Source organism: Acipenser ruthenus, chromosome 5, assembly GCF_902713425.1.
Source record: "Acipenser ruthenus chromosome 5, fAciRut3.2 maternal haplotype, whole genome shotgun sequence".
NCBI classification, from domain to species: Eukaryota; Metazoa; Chordata; class Actinopteri; order Acipenseriformes; family Acipenseridae; genus Acipenser; species Acipenser ruthenus.
Window position 1 is genome coordinate 34,767,418 of NC_081193.1, and position 17,066 is coordinate 34,784,483.

Below are 17,066 nucleotides of genomic sequence, written 5' to 3' on the forward strand. Positions count from 1 at the left end.
AAGCAGAGAGCTGGCGGTGTACAGTCCGCTCGAGGGTTTTGGAGAGGAAGGGTAGGAGGGAGACAGGACGGTAGCTCTGGAGGGAGGTGGGGTCGAGGGTAGGTTTTTTGAGGAGGGGAGTGATAGAGGCTTTTTTGAAGGGAGAGGGGAAGATGCCAGAAAGTAGAGAGGTGTTGAGGAGGGAGGAGATGAAGGGGAGTAGAGCAGGAGCAGCAGCTTGAAAGAGGTGAGTGGGGAGGGGGTCCAAGGCACACGTGGTGGGTTTGTGACCCTGGAGCAGGGAGGAGAGGTCAGAGTCTGAGAGGGGCAAGAAGGTGGAGAGGGAGATGAGGAACAACTAAATGAAATAGAAGAAAACTAAAATTGAAAACACACACACACACACACACACACACAAAAATGACAGCATGGCTGTTAATGTACTTAAAGAAAAAAATATGGACATTCATTTTAAGGAAATAAGTCCAAAAAATATTTTATGCTAGTGCAGGAAGTTCAACTGGAGACCAGTATTCAGTCTCCAGTTTTATATCGCTGAGAGCTGACCTAAATAGATATTTTAACAGTAGAAGTGTTAACATCTCTGCTGACAGCGAGTTTAAAACCAGCAATAATGTACTCATGTCAGTCAAGAAAACTTTTAGAAAAGCAGGCAGAGAAGGCCAGACACCACCCCCTGAATTACCAGCCTGGATATGAAGCGTCTGTGGCAAACTGAGGCACTATCCCCTGACACCGCGGTCGGATTGGTGTGTAAAGTTTGGTTTGATCTTAAACTTAATCTGGCACGACTTGGACATGAGGGTGTTCGACAACTAACAAAAACATCTTTTGATTTCTGAAAGGATGAAAACAGACTTGAATATGTGTGCCTCGCCTATAACAAGGTCATAAAATCACCTCAAGATCCAGCTTCAGCATCCATCGCAGCTGCTCTCCTGCCTTCCTCAGTGTTATATGAAACTTCACCCAGACCATCAACATCGTTAGCTTCTGCTCAGTCCTCTAGTTTCAAGATGCCACTTTTGATGCATACATTCACAATAAACAGAGACCTGCAATTTATTTTTATTAAGTGAACAATAAATTAAATTAAATTAAATGTGGGACTATATTACACTGTGGATATATACACAATATAAGTTTCTGGTTTTGTCTTAATTTAAAATGTGTTTTCATTATTTTAATTATTTTAATTCCCACAAATGACAGGTAGCCGTGTTATAAGCGGTATGAACCACTTTGGGCTGTGCGGTTCCGACGATATATACCACTTCTGGAGTTCTCACCACCCCAGGCGCAGTATATATCATGGGAACCGCACGGCCCGTCGTGGTTTATATCTTACTTATTCCATTGTGTCAGCAAAATAGGGCACCCCATTGAAAAACTGCTGAACGCAGTGCGTACAGTACAGTCTATGGACATGTTACACAGGTTAAGCGGGGATAATGACTGTCCTACACTGTACACACAGGTTTGTCACATGGCGTAGATAGACTGTTTTGAAACTTAAATGCAATTGTTTAAGAAAAAAAACAAAAGAAGTAAAAACAAAAAAAAAACAATGCAGCATATGGAATTAAGTGTTGATTGTCCATTAAAACCAAAGCAACTTAAACTTGGTCCATCTAAAAACTATTTAAAAAAAACAAAAAACACAATGGTCCTGGAATAGTCTAGTCTACATTATTATTATTATTATTATTATTATTATTATTATTATTATTATTATTATTTCGCAGATGCCTTTATCCAATGCGACTTACAGAGACTAGGGTGTGTGAACCATGCATCAGCTGCAGTCACTTACAACAACGTCTCACCCGAAAGACAGAGCACAAGGAGGTTAGTGACTTGCTCAGGGTCACACAACGAGTCAGTGAGTGAGCCGGGCATTGAACCGGGGACCGCATGGTTACAAGCCCCTTTTCTTTAATCACTGGACCATACAGCCTCCTACACGTCTACATAGTTATAGCAAGAGATTAAATACGTTTTATTCTATATTATTCTAGACTGAAGTCGAGTAAAATGTAATAGAGCAGATGCAGCTATAACGAGGTGGCGGGGAGTTAAACCTTTTTATTCTGAGATCATTTTAGGTGGGAGGGTCTGGTTGTTGTCGATAAGAGCGCTGGCAAGGAGCCATGATGCTTTGCAAATCTGGTCTCTCTCCTTCTCCTCAGTGTCTGTGAACATCGGAAAATATTCTAACAGCAGACAGCTGGCAGTCAGAGAGCCGGGTACTCAGTCTAACGCACTACACACACTCTCAGTCTCGCTCAACTCTCTTACTGGATCTCCATCAGCGGGGTCCAGCATTGAGCAGTTGTAAGGAAAAGAACGAGAAAGAATATTCTCATCATTCCATCTTGACCTCAGAATCGCGCTTTCACTGATACTATCAGTTATCTGTTTTTTACATGCAGGTAGTGGAAACGCTAATCTTCATGGGAATCTGAGTAGCTTTCGTTTCTTTTGATATTGTGAAGCCGAGTTCTTCCTGATTGCAGCGTATAAAAGGCAAGACGATCTCGAGCAGCGGTCTACTACGACTACTGATTCTAGCTGAAACTCGCTAACATTTTGGAAAGTAAGGTATGGTGCTGTTTAAATGTCATGTGCAGTACATGGTTTCACTTGGATAATTGGAAACATTTCCGCTGTTGTACTGATGAGTTAAGGTACATTTTACGCATGTTCAAGTAGTATATTGAGCTCTGTGCAGGTTCTCGAAACTTAGCCGGACGATTCGATTTTTACAATGATTGATTTGCTTATTTATTTAAAATCTCAAAAGACTGCTTTGAACACAATTGAGTCAAGATCTTTAATATTTTAATGTGAAGCCGAAAAAAGAGAGTTACTTGTTATAAGCTTTTAGCTTCCCTTTTGAACTTGTTATTTTTTTTCGCCCCCTGTAAGGTTTCTATTTAGATGTTGAAGCGTTTTACGTTTTTATTTTCTTATAATGTTGTTATTATTGTGTGTCATAACTGGTCGATTCCTATTTCATGAGCAGGAATTGCAACAGACTTAAAAGCAGTGTTTGAACTAACAGGCTGTTTCACTTAAGATGAACAAGTGGTAGCCACATTGCATAAAGACGTTTTTGAAATTGTTACCCAGTTTGGTCAGACTTGACATTATTTGTTTATTATTTTTGCAATCAGTTGAAGAAGCTTTGCTGCATATAACAAATGCACGAATAAGAGGCATGCTTATTTGACAGAGCAGCTGGACAGGTTTTATTCATTTTACCCATGGCAGTTATACTAGCACTAGGACATATTCTGCTTTACTGACAAAAAAAAAAAAAAACTGTTGTAAAATTGGATCTCGGTCTATCTAGTGCATTTGGCACGTTAGTTTGATTAAAATAAAAAAAACAAAAGTGGTAATCGCACGCTGTCGGGCTTTGATTTCTACATTGTACAGAAATGCATTAAAACGCGACTTGCTTACAGTATACCTTTGTAGTATACAGTAGTTTAAATTAATTATGAAAATCTATTCTTCGAGTGCGTAATATTGTTTGAAATGATGTTCTTTGGGTATAGTACACATGGTAAGCCGACATACACCGTATTGCCGTTCTCAGGACCGAAGTGAGGGTATTTCAACATAACTCACATTAAACACTGTGTTAGCATCTGCATTGTGTGTTCTATAATAAGTGATGGCTTTGATGTAGATTTTTTTTTTTAGGTTTAACAGCCATGTAAGACCTCTGCCTGTGTTACTAGAGATGGGGCAGATTCCACTTTAAATGCTGTTAGATCAATTATCAATGATGTAGCAATCTTTTTATTTATTTATTTATTTATTTATTTATTTATTTATTAGGTTTAACAGCCATGTAAGACCACTGCCTGTGTTACCAGAGATGGGTCAGATTCCACTTTAAATGCTATTAGATCAATTATTATTAAATAATGCACATATACACCTAACTACATGTACACAGTTAGGAATACATACTACTAGTATGAATTATTCATTAACTAGTTGATTGGAATTTGGTGTTAAAGCATTCAAGTTATTTCCTTAAAATATATATATTATTCTATATAGTTTTTGTATTCTGAGAAGAATGCATCTTGCAATGCACCAGATGTCAAAGCGCAAGAAAGGTCAAGGTCAATGAAACATCAAGAAGCCTACAGGCATGACATTATATATATATATATATATATATATATATATATATATATATATATATATATATATATATATATATATATATATATATATATATATTCGCACTGTCAAGCAATTACAAACATTTATTTATTGCGATTAATCTTGAGATTACATTTTTTTTTATTAATCTCAGTAAATCTTGGTTTTAATCGCATATTTAATTTATACAACTACTACATCCATCACAAAAAGTTTGTATTATTATTATTATTATTATTATTATTATTATTATTATTATTATTTTTACTTTTATATTTATTTACAATCTAGCATTGTTGTTAAATTGTTTGAACCAACTGCTAAATCACACTGGACTCAGTTTATTACTTACATTTCTGCATTTACATTTATCAGTTTCCTTTACTCATAAACTGATGGTTTTTTTTGCTGTTTAAATAATAATAATAATAATAATAATAATAATAATAATAATAATAATAATAATTTAAAATTCTATTTTAATAATAACTTGAAATTGCTTAAATAAAACAAAACATTCACTGAGTAAGGGTCATATCCTCCATAATTGTAAGTAATATCATTTAAAAATAAATATGGTTATTGAAATAAAACAAAGCTACAATGTTAATGGGTCTGCAGTCGGTAGCTATCCAACAGCACTGGTTATAGTATCGTACTTAGCTTGATTCATGGGTTTGCAGCGATCCTGAATTTCTTAAAGATTACTCTGTCGAAACTGACTGGTTTCATTTGTTGTTAAATTGTTGTCTGTAGCAGAAAAACTAGAGTGAATTTTGAGAATGGAAAGCATGGTTAGCATGTAGGTGGTAAAGCAGACTAGGGCTGGGACCAAATCAAAACTCTGACAACCCGCTAATCGCATTTAACAAAACTGTATTTGATAGTGTTTTCTTTTTATGAGTAGAAGAAATAAGATACTTACAAAAAAAGAAAACGCTATTAAATACAGTTTTGTTAAGTGCGATTAGCAGGTTGTCAAAGTTTTGATTTGGTCCCAGCCTAGATGCACTTCTGTGATACTGGAACTCACTTTGACAGTAAATAAGTAACCCTCTTTCGAGCCAATGTACCGTCAGAAAAAATAAATTTCCCATTCACAAGACCTTCAGTTTGAGTGCTTTGCTACATAAAGTGGTTCCATGACTAATTTTATATTCAAACGATGACTACTCAGTCCATCCTGGCATGCACTAAAATGGTGTCGCAGGAAATGAATTACGGTGTTCTAAGAGGGACAAGACAGGCGTGCAATTAACGTGCATAAAAAAAACTTATCTCCCAAAAAAGTAACGCATCAATCGCCGAAGTTAACTGCGATTAATGGACAGCTGTAATATATATATATATATATATATATATATATACCAGTTTAAATGGCTTACCAAAAAGTTTTCGTAGGCACTCTCGTCATTTCTCTTCAAAAGGATTCATTATTTAACTCCTGCTCATTTATTTTCTTAATCAAATTTATCTTTATTAAACGTGTTTCGACACCAGCTTGTCTTCATCAGGTTCATATTGTAGCGTGCACGGGGGAAGGCAGCAGTAGGGCTGGTAGGTGACGTAATCACACACAGAGACATAAGCCCGATATACACTCTTTGCAAAGGAGCCGGCTCTTTTGTACAGCGGTATCGGCGCTATGCTTCAGTGCGAGAGGACCCGGGTTCGCGCCCGCCCTCCGCCTGTGTGTGGATTTCCTCGCTCTGTGTGATGCGCCTGCCTGCGGGAACCGAGAACGCTACAATATATATATATATATATATATATATATATATATACAGTGCCTATAGAAAGTCTACACCCCCTTGAACTTTTTTCACATTTTGTTGTGTCAGTGCCTCAGAGTTTCATGCATATAAATGAGGATTTTTTTCCACTTATCTACACATCATACTCCACATTGTTAAGGGGAAAAAAGTTTTTTTGAGAAAAAAATTATATTAAAAATACAAAACTGAAATATCATAATTGGATAAGTCTCCACCCCCCGAGTTAATACTTGGTGGAAGCACCTTTGGTAGCCTGTTGGGATAGGTCTCTACCAACTTTGCACACCTAGATTTGGCAATATTTGACCATTGTTCTTTACAAAACTGTTCAAGCTCTGTCAAGTTCCTTGGGGAGCGTTGATGGACAGCAATCTTCAAGTCATGCCACAAATTTTCGATTGGATTTAGGTCGGGGCTCTGACTGGGCCACTCAAGGACATTTACCTTTTTGTTTCTTAGCCACTCCAGTGTAGCTTTAGCTGTGTGCTTTGGGTCGTTGTCATGCTGAATCTTTCGTCCCAGTTTCAGCTTTCTTGCAGAGGGCAGCAGGTTTTCTTCAAGTACTTCTCTGTACTTTGCGCCGTTCATTTTCCTTTCTATCCTGACAAGTGCCCCAGTCCCTGCTGATGAGAAACATCCCCATAACATGATGCTGCCACCACCATGCTTCACAGTAGGGATGGTGTTCTTTGGGTGATGCGCTGTGTTGGGTTTGCGCCAAACATAATGCTTTGCATTTAGGCTAAAAAGTTCCATTTTAGTTTCGTCAGACCACAAAACTTTTTGCCACATGGTTACAGAATCTCCTGAGTGTTTTTTAGCATACTTCAAACGGGATTCAAGGTGGGCTTTCTTGAGTAATGGCTTCCTTCTTGCCACCCTACCATACAGGCCAGATTTGTGGAGTGCTTGGGATATTGTTGTCACATGCACACTTTGACCAGTCTTGGCCATAAAAGCCTGTAGCTCTTGCAAAGTTGCCATTGGCTTCTTGGTAGCCTCTCTGATCAGTCTCCTTCTTGCTCGGTCATCCAGTTTGGAGGGACGGCCTGATCTAGGCAGGGTCTTGGTGGTGCCATACACCTTCCACTTCTTAATAATCGTCTTGACCGCGCTCCAAGGGATATTCAAGGCCTTTGATATTTTTTTATACCCATCCCCTGATCTGTGCCTTTCAACAACTTTGTCCCGGAGTTCTTTTGAAAGCGCCTTGGTGCTCATGGTTGAGTCTTTGCTTTGAAATGCACTACCCAGCAGAGGGAACCTACAGGAACTGCTAAATTTATCCTGAAATCATGTGAATCACTACAATTTAACACAGGTGGAGGCCACTTAACTTGGTGTGTGATTTTGAAGGCAATTGGTTATACCTGAGCTAATTTAGGATTGCTATTACAAGGGGGGTGGACACTTATCCAACCAAGATATTTCAGTTTTTATTTTTAATTAATTTTCTACAAATTTCTAAAATATTTTTTTCACTTGGAAGTTGTGGGGTAGGATGTGTAGATAAATGAAAAAAAACTATTTTAATGCATTTTAATTCCAGGCTATAAGGCAACAAAATGTGACAATTTTGAAAGTGGGTGTAGACTTTCTATAGGCACTGTATATAGATATAGATATATATATATAATTTATAACATTATTTACTGGCTAATGTGTATCCATTTGATCTGGGGATTAGTTAATGCCAGACCAAATCCACAGCAGTCCGCTCCTTTTCATATTTATTTTGTTATGTAGAATTTGTTTTAGAAAATATAGTTGACATTCCTGTCAGATACATGCAAATGTCCATTAATAACCAAAGCTATTTCATGTACACATTTTTCAAGGTGGAGATCACCTTGTGTTAATTGCTTTTCCTACCTACCTATATATACAGCAACTACAAGTACTGTTGAAATGGTTGAATATTGCATTCTTTAAAACTGCTACAAATGTTTCTCTTCGGCAAAGTTGTAATTACAAATGGAAGCATGTGGTTACATTTCGCAAAGACTGATTGTTTCCAATAATATTTATATTAAAATCTTCAGAATATATGGATAGATAGTGACTATGATTTGGTATTAGGAGGAATAGAGATTGCTTGATGATAGACTGTGTTAGGTGTAGTGTAACATGTTTAACACTTATGGTGCTTTTTCTGAGAACCACTGCATACAGGCATTATACCACTGTTTTTATTAAAAACATTCTGCAAAGATTACTGTATGAATACTGTATATACTGTACTGTAAATGTAGTTCCTACATATAAACTTTATAGCTAGAGATGTTCTAAGAGCATCCTAAGGTGCTCTGTTTGTAGACAGATTCTCAGAGTAAGATTACCCAGCACATAATATGCTTTATGTCTTCCCTATTAAATAATCTTCCATGTTGTAAGACAAGCACCCTGCAGGAAATGTAAACATCCCTAATAAATTATATAAAATCAAAACCATTATCTGCAGAAAGATGCACCACTGTTGGTTGAAGTGAGGTAGATCAAATTAACAACAAAAATAAAGGCAGTTATACAAAAGGCAGGATTCCTTACATGCAACTTACATTGCTGTATAAAAGAAAGTTGGTAAATTGTTATTACAGTCACTAATAGGCAGTCTTATCACCAAAGATTACATCTGTATAGAGTAATTACAATGAAGGAACTGTTCCTCTTATACATGATAACATTAACACATCCTATAAGCAGATTTAGGCAGTGGTCTAGCTTGGTTTAAAAAAAAGCTGTATTAATTAACATTTGAATACATTTGGTTTGGGTTTCAACATTTTACTGTAAAAACTAGCAACCCTAACTTTAGGCGTGTAATTAATGAATTCTCTGTCACAAATAATCATTATTTATTTTTTTTTCTGTACACAGGCTTGGGAAGATCTGGTTGCTGATCATTAACAGACATCATGCATCGTCAAAGGGGATTGTCCTTGTTTTCCTTTAGCTTTCAGTTAGGAATTGTTATAGCAGTTTTGCTCTTCAAGATTCAGCATGTGACCGCAGAAAGCAATAATGGCGAAAATACTTATATGAGTAATAAAACAAGATCATGCACTGGAACATACGATTGTAAAGAAGGCGTGATCTTACCAGTGTGGGAACCCCAGAACCCATCTATTGGGGACAAAGTTGCAAGAGCTACTGTCTACTTTGTGGCTATGGTTTATATGTTCCTCGGGGTCTCCATCATAGCTGATCGTTTCATGGCGTCTATTGAGGTCATCACCTCTCAGGAAAAGGAGATAACCATTAAGAAACCCAATGGGGAGACCTCCACCACAACAGTACGGATTTGGAATGAGACTGTGTCCAATTTAACCCTAATGGCATTGGGTTCTTCAGCTCCTGAAATTCTACTGTCAGTCATTGAAGTGTGTGGCCACAATTTTGAAGCTGGAGATCTTGGGCCGAGCACAATTGTAGGAAGTGCTGCCTTCAATATGTTTGTAATTATAGGTATCTGTGTCTATGTAGTCCCAGATGGAGAACATAGAAAGGTTAAACATTTGAGGGTGTTCTTTGTCACAGCAACTTGGAGCATCTTTGCCTACACCTGGCTGTATCTGATCCTGGATGTAATTTCTCCCGGCATCGTCCAAGTCTGGGAAGGCCTGCTTACTTTGTTTTTCTTCCCCATTTTTGTTTTGTTTGCTTGGGTTGCAGACAGGAGGCTCTTGTTCTACAAGTATGTCTATAAGCGGTACAGAGCTGGGAAACAGAGGGGGGTGATCATTGAAACCGAAGGTGACCGGCCACTGCCATCAAAGGTAGACATTGAGATGGATGGCAAAATGTTGAACTCCAATGCTGTGGATTTCCTAGATGGAACCCTAGCTCTGGAAGTAGATGACAAAGACCTAGATGAAGAGGAAACCAGGAGAGATATGGCAAGAATCCTAAAAGAGCTAAAGCAAAAGCACCCAGAAAAGGAAGTGGAGCAACTGATAGAGCTAGCCAACTACCAGGTCCTAAGCCAACAACAGAAAAGCCGTGCCTTTTATCGTATTCAGGCCACAAGGCTGATGACCGGTGCTGGGAATATCCTGAAGAAGCATGCTGCAGATCAAGCAAGAAAAGCCGTCAGTATGCAAGAGGTTCGACCGGAAGTAGTAGAAAATGATCCTGTGACTAAGATTTTCTTTGAGCCAGGTGTGTACCAGTGTCTTGAAAACTGTGGGACTGTGTCTCTAAATGTTGTTAGACGAGGTGGTGATTTGACCAACACTGTGTCCTTGGAATTCCGAACGGAGGATGGATCAGCCAATGCTGGTTCAGATTACGAGTTCACTGAGGGGACCCTTGTCTTCAAACCAGGTGAGACACAGAAGGAAATTAAAGTGGGTATCATCGATGATGACATTTTTGAAGAGGACGAGAACTTCTTGGTCCACCTTAGCAATGTCAAGGTGCATCTGGAGAATGCAGCTGAAAACAATCCAGACACAAATCATGTTGAAACACTTGCATGCTTGGGCATGCCTTCAACTGCAACTGTGACCATCTTTGATGACGACCACGCTGGCATCTTTACATTTGAGGACCCCGTGATGCATGTGAGCGAGAGTGTAGGTACCATAGAAGTGAAGGTTCTGAGAACCTCTGGAGCGCGTGGGGTAGTGGTTGTCCCCTACAAGACCACAGAAGGTACAGCCAGAGGTGGTGGAGAGGATTTTGAAGATACCCATGGAGAGCTGGAGTTCCAGAATGATGAGATATTGTAAGTACATTTCACTTTAATTTATCCAGCCGATTGGTCATTAAAAACATGCTGGTGCAATCGGTTTATAAAAACCATTTTAAATACACCCCACAAGAATGAGTTGCCAGTTATTAGGAATTAGTGACATCAAGTAATGCATGAATTATGTTAGGCTTTTGTGGAAGACAATTGTAAAATGATGATGCCACTATAAAATAAAAGGAGGAACTTGGGGAATTGCATTCAATGGATGACCAAAAAAAACCTGCATGTGTTTAATGGATTTTGGTTTGGATTTGTTTAACAATTTCCTGTCAATGCTTATTTATTATTATTATTATTTTATTTTATTTTACTTTTATGCTAGGTATGACCAACGCATTGATGTTTGTGAAAGATAATAACAAACCCTACATGATTTATTTTTGTATTTTTTCCCTCATTCTCTATTTTCATCCTTTCTACTTTCTCATTTAGTTCTCCTCTCATTTAAGGTATAGTCATACAACTAGGTATTGCATATACAATAAAACAATTAAAACACATAATTCAATGTGTTGTCACACTGACATATAGTCTAGGTTGACACAATTAAAAACAGCATTTTTATACAATAAAGGCTTATACCTTATCTTCCAAAAAATATATTTTTGTCAGCCCGCACCATCTGTTGTGAGTTTTTGTTCAGGTAACAATTCAACTATTTTGTGCTGCTTGGTCTGTAGACAGTTGGACAAAAATATGTTGGTTTTTGACAGATGTGTAATGCAAGGTTATACATCATATATTCTGTAGGTTTTTCAGCAACATCATAATAAATATAAAAATGAAGTTTTAGTAGAAATACATAAATGACCTAAGAATGAAATGGTGCATTTGTGTTTCAGGGGGAAAAACTAGTTTCGGTCGGAGCTAGGAGAATGCAATAAATCATTTACCACTGTTGTGTAGAAACTATTTTAATTAAACATACACTGTCATTTTTCATCTGGAAAGTCAATATATGTTTAAATCTCAGTTTGCTGTACTCATGAAACATCTATACAGATTTCAGTGAAGGTATTGTACAAGGATTAGATTGCATTTGGGGTATTAGGGTTTTACATAAAATATATCACATTAATAAAACCTGTGACTTTGTGGTTAAGAGTATTATTATTATTTATTTCTTAGCAGATACCCTTATCCAGGGCGACTTACAAATGTTACAAGATATCACATTATACAGATATCACATTATTATTATTATTTTTTTTACATACAATTACCCATTTATACAGCTGAGTTTTTACTGGAGCAATCTAGGTAAAGTACCTTGCTCAAGGGTACAGCAGCAGTGTCCCCACCGGGGATTGAACCCACGACCCTCCGGTCAAGAGTCCAGAGCCCTAACCAGTATAAAGCATTCAATAATGCTATCTCTTTAAGCTCATCAAATAAGCCATAGCTGTTTGTCTCCATAAAGATACTGGCAGTAGGGATTTTATTATTATTATTATTATTTATTTCTTAGCAGACGCCCTTATCCAGGGCGACTTACAGTCGTAAACAAAAATACATTTCAAGAATTTTAGCACCTGCTCATGAAACCCTTTGTTAAAACCCCTCTTCCAGGCTTGGAGGGTAAATATCTGACCATCTCCCCCATTTTCTTTTCGCACCCTTGCACTCCTGGGACAACTGAGGAGTTTAAATGAGTGACAAAATGAAGGGTTGTGTCCGATACTTCTAATCACACTGTTATTACATTAACCGCATGTTGCCGTGAGTCTGGTAACTTCCAGTATATAATCGTATACTTCTGCAAATGGTCTGATGATACTGTTAAGAGGCCTGCTAACACTGATGAAAGAAGCATATGTCATCAAGAACTAAAATTCATAAATAATAGGTCAAACCAATAAAATCAAGGTGTTTCTTAATATACGAGGATCAAAATTGGCACCCCAGCATTGTGATCATTAACTTCAAACTGATCATATCAGGGAAAACAAGCTGATTGTGTACTGTATGTACTGACAGCAGGATTACAATCTAACCAACCAGCATCATTGACGATGACAGACGCATCTATTAAACAGGTTACACGATTATAATTTATAGCGCAGCACACTGGATATGTAATACAAGCATTGCTTCATACACAGGGAATGAGTATGCATGGGTTGCAGAGTAAGTATGATGTTCTAACCACCTGGCTACTTGAACCTCTTGCTCTATATTCACAGATTCCATTATAACATACTTTCGTTCAGCCATGCGATACAGTATTTCCCAGCAGTGCTACATGGGAAAACAAGTGAGACTGAAATGTTGTGAAACTTCCCTTTGTGTCCTGCTTGTACATCTTGCTGGAGCATCAGCTGATCCTCTTATGTTTCCATCTGAGTTATTTGACCCGGGGTCTCGGTTCCGCAGGGATCTGAGCCCGCTCTGGGACGCACTGTTTTAAGCTTTCTCAGTGACTTTGTTTTTTCAATTAAAAGCAGCTCTGTTTTTCAACAGATTAAAGGTGTTGTAAAATGAACTTTCCACCACAGTCTGCATTATTTTGGAGAGTCTTGCATAGTTTCCATAGTGCAGTGCTCCTGGTGTAATTTGGTAGACTTAAAAAAGCTGCTATAATAGCATGGAGGAAAGTGTGCAGCATGCTATTAAAACACTCTGGATCACTCTGGATACCTAAGAACCTTGTGCAGTGGAGAGATTGTTTGCCTGGCATGAACACATTATTGGTTCCTGAATAACAACGTAATTTTTTTATTGGCATGCAGTGTGGACGTAGAGTAGGGGGTTCATAACACTTTTATTGAAGCTAAATAAATATTTATCCATTATTTCGAAAGGAAGCAGATTTACTTTGTTGTGTATTCAGAAAAATACAAATGTGGTGAGCCTTGTTTTGCTCTACTAGCGTAGGAGGTATTATTTGCTTATACTCGGGTCAGACAGAGCTAAAAGTGTGGGAGAAACGCACACTGCACCGGACTGTGCTTTAGTCTTCCTTTATGTGTCAGTTACTGTTTTCGCTGTTGACTCTGGACTCAACAAAGCTGTTTCACGCTGAGGCAGTCTGGTTCTGTCTCAGGCACTGGAAGTACTGTACTGTACTCATGTGCCTTGTTACAGTGACAGGGCTGCTATGACATCAGAGACACTTATAAACATCCAATTTATAGATTATTGACCAAATTATTGACATTTTAAAATAGGTGCTTTGTTTTTTTAACAGGTCTTGATGGCATCATACTTTTAATCTGTTTATAACTGGCATGCCTCTAGTATTCAGTTTAGCCAGCTCGATTTAAATTCCATTTAAAAGTTACAATTATGTATATATTTATGTTTTAATGTATTTATTTGCTTACATACAAATATGTACAGTAAAAACATGAGTTATTATTCTAATCTTGTTTTCTGGTGTATAATGTATTAAAAATAAGGAAAATAGCAACCTAAAAATGTTAATTAATAGTCCAGTATGATTTCATGTGGTATTTTAATTTTCAACGTGCTTCAGTTTAATTAATCCCAATAATAACACACAGTTTTAAAAACCTTCCAGATGTCAAGAACAGTCAAACACTTGAGCCTGTTTCAACAGCACTTCCTGAGTTTGGCTATTCAGTTCAGATAGGATATTGAATGAGGTCAAATCTGACCACATGTGAAACAATATATATGTTAATAAGTGCCCATGGTCAGGTGGCAATTTTTTGCTCAAAATGAGAGCGTCCTTTATGTGGTATTTTATGACACAGGGTTAAAGTAATAAGAACTGCAGATGTATTTATGTTTAAATGCAGATTAAAATAAAGAAGACACATGTGGGCTGCTTTAGGTTATATGTTGAGCTGGTAGGTCATTGTATGGCAATTCAGTTTCAAGCAGTACATCCAACAGAAATAGACAAATTGCATAGAATTTTGATTGATGTTTTCTTTTGAGTCTTTTTTTTTTATGGAGGCAAAGGTAAACTAATCTTGAAAACAGAAAGGCCTTGCATGTCACTCTGGATGTTTGTGCAAAGAAAACTGTACTGTAAGAGCTTGTATTGTAAGGAAGAAAAAAGGTCCAGTCTGGTAAACCATGTGCTTGAACAAGTCTTTTCAACAAAGCATAAAACATCATCTCCCTCCTGCACAATATGAGAGCAAACACTTCTCCCCTGCATGAGCACGGTCTTATTTCTACTTTAGATCATAAATCCAAACCATGTTTTTTTTTATTTTTTGTTGCTGTATGATGCTGCCCTCAGTAATGTGCACATATGGCATTTTTAATATATGTACTGGCTTGTAATTGACAGAAAGTGTTATAAATGTGAAAACCTAAAAATGTGTACCCAAGCTGCGTGTCAAATTAGCTGCCTAGTTTTTGAAACAATTCCCCTTAACTTAAGTTCAACGTTGAAGTGAAACAGAAACTGTTTGGGGCTTCATAGTGGGAGAAAACATTAAAGAACTGTCACATGAATGTCTATCCTGGATCCTAATGAAACTATGCTAGAAACTACAGTGCCTTGCGAAAGTATTCGGCCCCCTTGAACTTTGCGACCTTTTGCCACATTTCAGGCTTCAAACATAAAGATATGAAACTGTAATTTTTTGTGAAGAATCAACAACAAGTGGGACACAATCATGAAGTGGAACGAAATTTATTGGATATTTCAAACTTTTTTAACAAATAAAAAACTGAAAAATTGGGCGTGCAAAATTATTCAGCCCCCTTAAGTTAATACTTTGTAGCGCCACCTTTTGCTGCGATTACAGCTGTAAGTCGCTTGGGGTATGTCTCTATCAGTTTTGCACATCGAGAGACTGAAATTTTTGCCCACTCCTCCTTGCAAAACAGCTCGAGCTCAGTGAGGTTGGATGAAGAGCATTTGTGAACAGCAGTTTTCAGTTCTTTCCACAGATTCTCGATTGGATTCAGGTCTGGACTTTGACTTGGCCATTCTAACACCTGGATATGTTTATTTGTGAACCATTCCATTGTAGATTTTGCTTTATGTTTTGGATCATTGTCTTGTTGGAAGACAAATCTCCGTCCCAGTCTCAGGTCTTTTGCAGACTCCATCAGGTTTTCTTCCAGAATGGTCCTGTATTTGGCTCCATCCATCTTCCCATCAATTTTAACCATCTTCCCTGTCCCTGCTGAAGAAAAGCAGGCCCAAACCATGATGCTGCCACCACCATGTTTGACAGTGGGGATGGTGTGTTCAGGGTGATGAGCTGTGTTGCTTTTACGCCAAACATAACGTTTTGCATTGTTGCCAAAAAGTTCGATTTTGGTTTCATCTGACCAGAGCACCTTCTTCCACATGTTTGGTGTGTCTCCCAGGTGGCTTGTGGCAAACTGTAAACGACACTTTTTATGGATATCTTTAAGAAATGGCTTTCTTCTTGCCACTCTTCCATAAAGGCCAGATTTGTGCAGTATACGACTGATTGTTGTCCTATGGACAGAGTCTCCCACCTCAGCTGTAGATCTCTGCAGTTCATCCAGAGTGATCATGGGCCTCTTGGCTGCATCTCTGATCAGTCTTCTCCTTGTATAAAGCTGAAGGTTTAGAGGGACGGCCAGGTCTTGGTAGATTTGCAGTGGTCTGATACTCCTTCCATTTCAATATTATCGCTTGCACAGTGCTCCTTGGGATGTTTAAAGCTTGGGAAATCTTTTTGTATCCAAATCCGGCTTTAAACTTCTCCACAACAGTATCTCGGACCTGCCTGGTTTGTTCCTTGTTCTTCATGATGCTCTCTGCCCTTTAAACGGACCTCTGAGACTATCACAGTGCAGGTGCATTTATACGGAGACTTGATTACACACAGGTGGATTCTATTTATCATCATTAGTCATTTAGGTCAACATTGGATCATTCAGAGATCCTCACTGAACTTCTGGAGAGAGTTTGCTGCACTGAAAGTAAAGGGGCTGAATAATTTTGCACGCCCAATTTTTCAGTTTTTTATTTGTTAAAAAAGTTTGAAATATCCAATAAATTTCGTTCCACTTCATGATTGTGTCCCACTTGTTGTTGATTCTTCACAAAAAATTACAGTTTCATATCTTTATGTTTGAAGCCTGAAATGTGGCAAAAGGTCGCAAAGTTCAAGGGGGCCGAATACTTTCGCAAGGCACTGTATGTATTGATTACTATATATTGATATTTTGTTTGTATAAAAACAGTAAAACAAGGGGGAGGGAGGAGTGTTCCATTTGGTGCACATCCTGGATAGTTTGATTTAATATAAATGATCCATTAATTAATCTTAATTATACATTAACTGGGGTTATACAAACATATTTCATTAATCCTCTTACAGTGCATAGACTGAATTGTAACTCCAATTAACCAGAGCACTATATTTTCTATATCACAGGTATTCAGATAA

At 37.8% G+C, this 17,066-nt stretch overlaps 1 protein-coding gene across 7 annotated transcripts in view; it reads left to right on the plus strand.

The window, feature by feature from the left end:
* Positions 1 to 2,181: 2,181 nt before the first annotated feature.
* LOC117403118 (sodium/calcium exchanger 1-like) overlaps positions 2,182 to 17,066 on the plus strand; it is a 181,645-nt gene continuing 166,760 nt past the window's right edge. For 5 of the 7 annotated variants that reach the window (XM_059024084.1, XM_034005126.3, XM_034005125.3 and 2 more), the window contains exons 1-2: positions 2,183 to 2,601; positions 8,838 to 10,686. In XM_059024084.1, coding sequence (XP_058880067.1) covers positions 8,876 to 10,686 — 1,811 coding nt within the window. In that variant the 5' untranslated portion in view covers positions 2,183 to 2,601; positions 8,838 to 8,875. Of the gene's footprint in view, positions 2,602 to 8,837; positions 10,687 to 17,066 lie in introns of all 7 variants that reach the window. The other 2 variants (XM_059024085.1, XM_034005128.3) reach the window with 2 other exon arrangements.